The sequence below is a fragment of the Chanos chanos genome, chromosome 5, assembly GCF_902362185.1.
Source record: "Chanos chanos chromosome 5, fChaCha1.1, whole genome shotgun sequence".
Lineage (NCBI taxonomy): Eukaryota > Metazoa > Chordata > Actinopteri > Gonorynchiformes > Chanidae > Chanos > Chanos chanos.
The window spans coordinates 20,172,003-20,182,439 of record NC_044499.1 but is presented as its reverse complement, the minus strand read 5'-3'; the positions used below and the strand labels follow the sequence as shown (position 1 = coordinate 20,182,439).

At 40.8% G+C, this 10,437-nt stretch overlaps 1 protein-coding gene across 1 annotated transcript; it reads left to right on the top strand.

The window, feature by feature from the left end:
- The first annotated feature begins 851 nt into the window (after positions 1-851).
- On the top strand, positions 852-6,820 carry fam131aa (family with sequence similarity 131 member Aa). The gene is made up of 5 exons (XM_030774505.1): positions 852-887; positions 4,432-4,519; positions 4,640-4,825; positions 5,862-5,999; positions 6,357-6,820. The coding sequence occupies exons 1-5, from the start codon at positions 852-854 to the stop codon at positions 6,818-6,820; spliced, it is 912 nt and encodes a 303-aa protein (XP_030630365.1).
- Positions 6,821-10,437: the final 3,617 nt, after the last annotated feature.

Sequence of the window (10,437 nt, the reverse complement as noted above, 5' to 3'; positions counted from 1 at the left end):
ACGCTTCATTTACTTAACTACTGCAATGCAACTTTGAAACATTACTTGGGACATTGAATATGGAAGCAACAGTTCTGCAGTTTTTCAACATGTACCATCACGTTTTGAAAAAGTCTGCACAATGTAGTGTTTTATGGTGAAACGAAATATCTTGATGGGGGAAAAGCCCATGGTTATGTGTTTTGAACAGAATCCCGTGGAAGGACAGATATGCTGGCTACTTATGAAAATCTTCGTAACCATTATACCACCCATCAGTAGGTTACCTGTCCCTTTAACATGGTAGTGATTTGAAAGTTCACCTATTTTTGGAGACAGAAAACGTGTCAGCAGGTCGCTTTACCCTTTAACAAATACGATCTAATGTTAAGATGAGGGTTGACATGAATAGTTAAGCAATTCAAAACAACTGAAGATGCACCTTAATGCAACTCCCTGACCTATCTTTTCTTGTCATTTAAAAGGTGTGCCTTAGTTCAGTAACGTGGAGACAGTACCGCTATTTTTTAGCGACAGGGATTTACGTCAGAGTCGCTTTTTTCGTCTTATAATTGAGGCAACGGCGATTGTTATATTTTGTTGTGTACGATTCGGCCAATTAGAGAGACGTCTGAAAGCGGCTGCTATGTCTTTAAAATGGGGGCGCATGTAAAGGTGGGTCCTTAAAAGGATGACGCCGTCAACACGACTGAGCGAGGGACATATTTCGAGGGTTAACAGCAGACTGGCGCGACAGCACAGCTCCAAAATTCCTTCCAGTCCTGAGGCTCTAGGCGTGGTGGTCTCCTCACTACCAAAGACTGCTCAAGGATTCTTTTTCAAGCCCGTAGCTGATGCTATACCCATGTGCAATGCTTTTGACAGCATTACCCCAGCTGAATTTAAAGGTAGGTTTTGCCGATTTTCTGATTCAGACTGAGATATATTTCACAAACCTGTGATCATATTTTAACTCAGCATGAGCCATTCTCGTATTTTCCTGTTCATATCTGGATGAATGCAAGACCTACGCCATCACGTACAATGAATAGTCAATTGATATGCAGCAGTGTCTGTCTGTTGCCAGGAGACAAACCTTTGAGCCCTTGCTTGTTATGCTGTTGTTGCTGAAAAATTATCTACCCATCAGTCTTAGAACGACGTGCGCTCTATCCGTACAGTCTCGTGTTTTGCCATGGCTCAAATGCCCGCGGTGATTCATCTGACCAGGCCTTACAGAAACGATAAATCAGTCGTACGCGACGTAAACCGCACTCACTACGACGAAAACAAACTCTTATCTGTTTTCTGCAATTAGTGCGCGCCTATTGTATGGTATCTCAACCGACTGACAACTGTTTCCTTCATACAACAGAGCACAGGGAGCACCTTGTTAATTTGATAAAAGCTAGAAAGATAAATAAACGACAAGATTGTAAGACTATTGCCTGCTGTTTTTCTAAATAATTATGACATTTTCACAACTTCGAGTGATAACGTTCGTCTTATATGTGCAGTAGCACCTAATGTGATTTAACTCAAAGAGAGACAAAAATGCTCGTCAGATTATAGCATAGAATGTCCCGATGTCAAATAGGTTATTATCAATAAACTTTGATTATCCACAGTAATGCCGTGAGGACGTGTATTTCATTTCAACATTGCGGTAACTGCAACTGATTGTGAATGAATCGTGTCAGTTTGATGTACATTTGATATATTTTAACCCAGCATCAAGAATGTGAAAGGGAGTTGTTACCATAACAACAAACCAGAATGGGCCAATGAAGCCCTTGCAATGCGTCAAAAACTTGTTTTGCTTGAACATGGCGCGATCAGACTGGTAGTCAAATTGCCAACAGCTAGACGGCGACCAAGCAGACGCTTTTCAGATGTGCCTTTTTGTTCACAACTCCTGTTAATACACACGCAGGCATACCATTTCATTTAGGGTAAACAACGAGCTACGAAAAGTCACACGCATTCTCTTTACTGTATTTAAAGACTAATTCTTTAAAGTGTCTTGTGACACTCGCCGAGTGTCTGCTCTGAGGCGGTCGTGTCGCACAGGTAATTCATGATGTTTTAATGTTAGAGGTCACTTTCATGGGTTACCTGTTGCTATAACGACGGTCCATATGAGTTAATCATATTGATTACAACTGCTTTAACGGCGGTCAGTTGCTTTAACGTTGGAACGTGGATAATTGGAAATAGGATAGCTTACAACTGTAGATTTGACCACGCATTTGTACTCTTATGGGTTATCAAATGTCGTTGCTGTCTGCCAGTGTCTTTTACTTAATGACCTTCTTTGTTTTTGGGTCCTGTGTTTAAAAATGCAAGGAGTTCTCAGTCTTTCTATCTTCACGCCCATCCTTTTTTTTAATAGAGACCCCCGAATTTAGTAAAATACATTTTATTTGCATATATCAACATTTCAGAATTGTTATTCTTCGCAACAATAATGACATTTTAGTTATCCGACAATAAAACAAGGTCAAATAAACGCTTTGCAAAGCAAATCCATATTTGTGTCGTTGATGGAGGGATCTTCCCTGTGATTTTATCATGATCCCAGATTAATTTGATAAACATGAGTTAGCCGCGGCATTATTTTCTCTTCTGTCGAACTAAGAATATCAAGCCCGAACCTCCAAACAGTGTTATGTTTTTTTCATGACTGTTCCAGTGGCCTTACATAAATCATTACAAAGAAAAATGATAAGCAGAATGAGTGATACTTTGATTTCTCTATATCCATAAATCTGCTTACATGCTTGGTAACCCTAATTTGCCTTGGTACCACCGTTCTCCTCCCGGCCATAGCCTACTGCATTTTTATCTGCGACTGTGACAGTCTACCCCACATTCTGGTAGAAGTGTGAATTTGACCCACATAACACGCACATAAGACGCACATAGATTTGCTCGCCTCTGAAGTTTTTTTTTCTTCGCCAGCCGGTTTAGCAGCTTTCTCCGATAGGCTTTTAGCAGAAACCCTCTTAAGTACACCCTCCTCTGACAACATGCTGAAGCCACGCACGTGCACATCAGAACAGCGATGCAAGGGTTTATCATGCGGTGACAGCCCGTTTACGTCACTTTTTAAAGATATGAATATGTGGTCTACCTAAATAAGCAGTAATATGACATTAATCTTAATACTTTTGAGAGAGGGCAAGTTAAACTAGTACTGTCGAGACATTTTACAAATTTAAAATACAGAAATGTTTTAGCGTCTTAATGGGTCACAGGTTTCCCTTAAGGCATGTCTTTGAAAACTGTTGAAGGTCTCAATAAATTAGCGTTGTCATTTATTAACCTTGAATGAAAGCACATTTTAGATTTAGATGGAATAATACATCTATGCAAATAAAGAAAACGCGTCCAAAATGTTTTACATGTATTTTTTCCCATTTTTCCCCTACGTGTGTTGTAAAATTTGCAAGGGCCAAAATTTGAGTTATGTTATGATTTGGTCTGTCTGATTAAGGCCTGTAATCTTCCCAGGGCTTTGTTATTGTTTTTTCCTAAATCCAGCAGCAGTTAAAACTGTTGGTGGGGTAAGTTTAATTGAGTGTGCATCTCGATGTATCCTGATCAGCCAACCTTGCATAACCGGCTAAGAGGCAACCTGAGTCCCCTACTGTCCAAAAAATTCTCTCAACCATTAAACAGCTTTGACTATTGATGATACATCCGTCGAACATAGCTGTGATTTAGAACCGCTGGTTTGGCCAGAGCGGCTTACACAGTCGGGGCCTATGCCATATGCCTCATTATGAGTTGGACGCCCTCTGTTTAACCAGAGCGAACGAATAGGTCTATCCGCTTATTAGGGGCTTTAGCATCTGTCCCTCGAGGATGACATAGGGTAAGCAGCGATTCTTTGCCTTATTGTACTGTCCGCAAGTGTATCGCGAACATCTTATCTTGTGCGCGCTACATTGGAACACTTAACCGTCGCGATGCGTTCGATAACCCGGGCAGCGAGGGAAGTTAGACAGCTGACTAAGGTATGCGTCTTCAAACCTGTAGTGTTTACTGTTCCCTCGCAGTAGTTGCCTTATTTCACTGGATACACAATTTTTAAAGATATGGATTGAGTATTGCCTTAGTGTGAGAGGCGCATGACTTATCTATCTATCTATCTATCTATCTATCTATCTATCTATCTGACTTGTCTGTTCTTTTTAAAAGTCCGAGAAGAACAGTGCTTAAAAATATTGTAAATTGGCTTACTGTAAATTACTAGCTGTCATCAACAGCAAGACTGCCTAGTGAGTTTATTTGCACTTCAAGCTTTGAAAAACCGTTCCCATGATGTTGTTCTGTCTAATGCAGCCCCATCAAAAATCAAACGTGATAGAGCCTTGTTGGGGGTTTTTTGTGTGTGTGGTTTGTTTGTGGCTAAAAATCTCTAATATGCAACTGTCTCATTTCCCTCAGGTTGATGACCCTGTTGATATGCTCCCAAAGTCAAGGAAAGCCCTCAGCATTCAGGAGATTGCAGCTTTGGCAAGATCATCCTTTAATGGTACAGAAGTGCTGTTTTTCACTGCCAACACCCACGTATTCACACGACATGTATATCCACAGTATTTATTTATGCATTTGCTGCTCAGATCACTAGCTGTCCTCTTTTCATCTCTTTCAGGCATCTCACAGGTGGTGAAGGATCATGTGACGAAGCCCACAGCCATGGCTCAGGGGAGGGTGGCTCACCTGATTGAGTGGAAGGGTTGGTCCAAACCTTTGGACCCTCCATCTGCCACCTTGCAGTCCCATTTTAACTCTTACTCCCATCTGAGTGAGGGCGAACAGGAGGCCCGTTTTGCAGCAGGTGTGTGTGTGTGTGTGTTTTTCCCCCTCAGCCCACCCATCTCTGGCAGGACCACTCTAGATACACAGTTGTTGACATACGTTTGTCTAAGTAACCTCAGAACAAGCCTGAGGATTATGGTTTGCTGGTTTTACCTGTGCTACAGCCTCCCATCTGCAACATTTGTCATCTTACAGAAAATGGGATTGGGTTAATGTTCTCGAAAGCTGACTGACGTACGCTAATCTGAAATACGTCACTTACAGAAATGTCATGGCCGAAAGTTTCGTGACATTTTGGTTTTAAATTTTTAAAGTTATTGTCAAGTTACATTAATTTCTTACTCAGGTCATGTTGAGGTGTTTTTTTTTTCAAGAGTAGTGGATTTGCACCTTCCACCTGGACTTAAAACATCTTTTTGCCATTTGACCCTGCCTCCTTGCTCCTTCTTATGTGTCAGTCAGCTCTAAACCCCTCCCTTCCCTTGTGTTGCCTGGCTGATGGAATGACTACTGATGGTCAAACAGATGGTGTTCAATTAGATTACTCTGTTACTGTGAGTTCCACCCGCTGCTCCTGCATGTCACTCACTCCTGTATCCTCTCAGCGTTCGCCTATACCTTATCTTCCCCTTCCCTTTGACTCACAACACTGCTTTCCTTTCCATTCCTCTCCTCACTCGTCCTCACTTTATTTCTTTCCATGTCCAGTGGTCTCTCTCTCTCTCTCTCTCATTGTCCTCTGGTTTAGCAGCCATATTGTTGCGTGCTGCGCTTAGCTGACGTCATTCCATAACATCGCTGTATTTGCTGCAGTAAACTGGCTGTTTGCTCAGGGTGACCTAAGGTGACAAAGTAATTCTTCCTCTCTCTCTCTTTTCACTCTCTCACGCTGTGCTTTTTAACACCCGCAGCATTGAAATGATCCTGCAGCACATCATGATTCAAAGAGCACCCTCACTTCCAATGCAAAGTCGCTTCATGTTTTGTATCTGGCAACGTGCACATAGTAATTTGCTTGGCGTTTGGTCTTTTTTATTGTTGTCGCTAACCAACAGGTGTGGCAGAGCAGTTTGCCATAGCTGAAGCTAAGCTCCGTGCATGGACGTCTGTGGATGAGGAAGACTTGGAGGAAAAGTCACAGGAGGAGGATCTACCACCTGAAAATGAATTGACTATCTCAACCCAGACTTCAGGTATATATTTATGTGCACACACATGCATAGTTTCACATGTGTGTGTGTCATGCACTACTCCTTAAAGGGCGCCGATTCCTTTGTTCGTCTGTAGAGTTTTATTCTACCCACTAATTAAATTCTCTAGTGATCAGAGAAGGTTTTTGTCTTTTTTCCCCCCCTTGTCGTTTTGTCCTTTCTTTTACCCTCCTCTGTCTTTTTCTTGTTTTCTGTGCCACCCTTTTTTCTGTCTCTGTCTTTTTCTTTGTCATCTCTTTCCTCCTTCCCTCGTTCTCTCCCTTTCTCTCTTTTTGTCTGATTTCTGTCCTCTGTATTTTCTCTGTCTCTAGGTGTTCTTACTCTTTGCTCCTCCCTCAGACGCCGCATTATCCAATCAGGCATGCCAAATGCCGTGCCAGGCTGAGATTGACAGCGCAGACGTCCAGGGCACTGTTGGACCACTCAGCCACACGGGCTCTGACCAGAACTGCCTGCAGGAGCCTTGTCCATCACTGAGTAGCCAAGACGACCAAGCAGCGTTTGAGGGGCCTGTGCAGGAGACTGAAGAAGCGCCAGAGTCTGACAGGAGCATCTGTGTGGCTCACAAGTCCAGCCGGAGACATCTGTGGAGTGGCAGGGACTCCTGCTACTACTCCACATCCTACTCTGAGTCCGGCCTTTCGCCTGAGGAGGAGGAGGGTGGGGAGGCAGAGGAAGGAGAAGATAATGTCTTTCAGGAGGTCATCCGCTGGTACAGTCGCTGTAGAAGCATCTCAGACACTTCTGGAGTAGTGTCCTTTGAGGAGGATGAGCTTGAAGAAAGAGAGAGGTCAAAACAATGATGTTCTGCTCTCTCCTTTGCTCTCTCTCTTTCTTCTCCCTGTCTCTCTCTCTCTCTCTCTCTTCCTGTCTTCACTCTCTTGATTTAAATTCTGAAACTGAAGATTTCTCCTCTCCTTTCATCTTATTCCCTTTTTCTCTTTCTATGCATTCTCTCCTCTGTTCATTTCTTCTTTTCTCTCTTGGTCTCTCTCATTTTCTTCACATTTCAGTGTGTTCTCTGCTAATGTGAGTAGAGGTCAAAGAGAGAAAACTAGAGTGAGTGTGTCCTCACACTGCTGAGGGAGCAGATGAGTCTAACATCTGTACTGCTCTCTAATGTTTTCTATGGCAGACTCTGTGATAAGGGAAATGAAGCCTGGATGATATTTACTGCTACTCAAATGACTAACTATCCCAAACAATGATGATTAGGCAGTAACCAATGAAAAGTCAGTACTGTTTCATCCTCTAATGACCAGAAACTTTTCTGTGAAAAATTCTACACTGTTCCCATTGTGTTGATTTCAAACAATGCAAAATCATTTTCGAAGAAAAAAAAAGAAACAAAAAAAAAAAAAAAAAGGAATCATTGTATATAGCTCGAGGGTGAGTGTCCCTAGGAGGAAAAAAAAAAAAAGATGAAAATGTGTTTTGTTTCAAATGTCATGCCTCAATTGTTTGTATGTTTCTCTGCTTGGTCTCAGTTTGAGCTGAGCATTAAGAGGCTTTCTGCTTTGATGAAGCATTGTTTGTGGCTATGAGTGGAACGTGCCCATTCTGTTACTATGATCACTGTGTGATGTAATCCAAGCAACCAGACGAAGTTGTTCTGTCATGTTCCTCTTTCTCTCTCCTATCCGTTGTCATTGACTCTGGTAGGCCTCTTGATGAATACGTTTTAAGTACAAAACCAATTCCTTGCCCATTTGAACAGATGTAAAAGAACTGGATCAGTTTCTGTTGTATGCTAGTAACTCTTCTTTGGCCTGTGACTGAGGCAATGTTTGGTCTATAATTAACGTACAGTTGACCCTGTCCAGTCGTTTGAAGTCTTCTAGAACACTCTCTCTTGGGTACTCACTTTTATTCTCAGCATTTACACGTCTTATTCAACAAATCAAGCTAGGTCATGTATGGGTTAGTGGGTTAGGGAATCAGGTGTGTCAGTACAAACATATCCTTTCCCCCAAAGTGGGCCTCCAGGACAGGAACTGACAAACACAGCTCCTGAACCTTTTATAGTAATAGGCTTTTTCGGGCAAGTTTCGGTTGGGCGTCGGACAAGCTGATGTTACTTAATGCAAGTTTAAGAGGCAACGTCTCCATTTATTGTTGGAGAGCTTGTGACCTTGGAATTTCTTTAGAGGTCAAAGGAGAATTCTGTCAGTATAAAAACCTGTCATTAGAAGTTTGACTTTACATACACATGTCTATTAAAGATCATTGGTACATGTAGACCATCCCTTCTTTGCTGGCCTCTCATCTCTGATCTAAGTGTCAATGTGTCCAAAAGTAAGAATGTTCAACTGTCAATCTGGAAATCTGGCTGTCTGTTTTATATTTTATCCTTTGTATAAAAAGAGCATTTGAAGACTGAAGATGTTTAAAGTCATGATTGCATTAAAGTAATGAGTGTCCTGAGTGTCTTTGTCTTTGAAGAAATACAGTTGTCATGGGTTGTGCTTCAGATATCGTAAAATGTATGGTCTTGTACTAAAAGACTTCATTTCTATGTCTCCATTACAATAAATGAAAAAAGCAATTATGACCATATCCGGTATCCTAACCTTAACTAGAATACATCATTTTGTTCAAAGCTGTGATTGTTTTCATGTGTAGTGGATGACAGAAGTAATTAAACAGATATTCAGTGGAGCAAAAATGGAAATTTACAAGTTGAAATTTAATCATTTGCCGATGTACAAAACAATCTCATGTTCTCTGAAAAATAATGGTAACTGTTAATTCGATGTGCATATTTTCTTATATACAAGGCATTGAATGGTACATTTAATCAATATTCATATTTTCATATATATAATATAATGTATATGCAATGGGACCTACAAAAAGCGGCTCGGGAGATGGGTGGCAGACTTATTGCTTAGTTCTAAATTGAATATGCAGCAGGCAAACTATACACAATGGGCTTGATTTAAACAGAGCAAAACAGGCGTTGTGTATGTGTATTCCTCCGATACATTTGAAAATTGAGCATCAGTTCAGTATCAGTTAAGCAGATGAGTAAATATTAATCTCATGAACTGCAAATCTTCCATCATTCATACAATCTCCTCTTTTCTTCCCCCTACTAGCAAACTACCGAATAGTTTTCCTGAGTCGAATCAGTCGAAAGTTATTAGACCCTAATCTTTAGTCGCCTATTTGTTTCCCAAAATCTAAGTTGTAGCAGCAATGTGAAATTTCTGTACAGTTTGAATTTATGCCAGAGGTAAGACACGGAAGCACCTGACGGGTGTAAACGTGTGTCAAAACAAGTGCCATCCCTCTTTTCAAAGGCAGCACCCTGAAAAAAAGGTCTGACCATGTTTACCGAGTAATGTGATGTAGTACTTGCGTCTCAACTTGCTTTGATCTATTTAAATCAAGCCCGCGACCTCTACTCTCACAGAGCAAACGTGTGGCATGGTCGTAAAATACACAATGCGGTTCAATTGGAAAAAAAAGAAAAAGAAAAAAAAAATCGAACAGGGCATAGCTTATCTGTGCTGTTCTTAAACTTGGCACCATGCTGCCATTTATCAGTTCCCTCTTAAATCAGTCCGGAATGCACAATCACCTAATTAGATGTCACGCTGATAGGCTTATGTGTGTCTTAGCAGGAATCCTGCCCATTTGTGTATAATTATTTAATATTTCGCACAGCCATTGCGCTGCTAAAATAGACCTCAACATTCCATAAGATAATCTTATTCGGCAAACATTATTCCCAGAATAAGACAAACATTGATTATTATTATTATTGCAGAATCGTTTTTCCCTGTCAAAATTAAACAAACAAACAAACAAAAAATAATAATTACAAAAAGCTTTGAAGATAGATACATAGATTTTAAAGATGGCTCCAATAAAAGCTTATAAGATATGTGTTGAAGAAATGAATTCAAGATGAATTACTTTCTTTTCTCCTCATACAATGAACTGCGCTGAGGTATGGCCTACTTTTATGACTGCACATTTACCATTAGTTCCCTCTAATGAGGAGTTTAATATGATTTATACACAGACTGGTACCGTCAGGGCTTAACTGTGATGCTAACACGGTCTAGAAACTTCAGTACATTCTCTACTCTACAAAGAAATCTACTCTGTTTCTGAATATCTCAGTGGTACTCTTGTGGTTGTTGGGCAAAGCCTGCAGTGCACACTTGTGGGATATGTTCTGTGACCCTCTGTTTCACATGAATACGTGCAACTCTAAAGCTTAGCTATGTAAAGTCTTGCTAACAAAAGCATGGCTCTTCAACATCGTTCTGTCAATATTCACATTCATTTAGGCGAGAATGAGCTTTTTTTTTTTTTTTTTCATTTTCACACCTCTGTAATCTTCCGCAGTGCATACATAAAGAGCACTTACCAGAGCTAACTTACGATTATTGTCAGTTAAAAATGATCA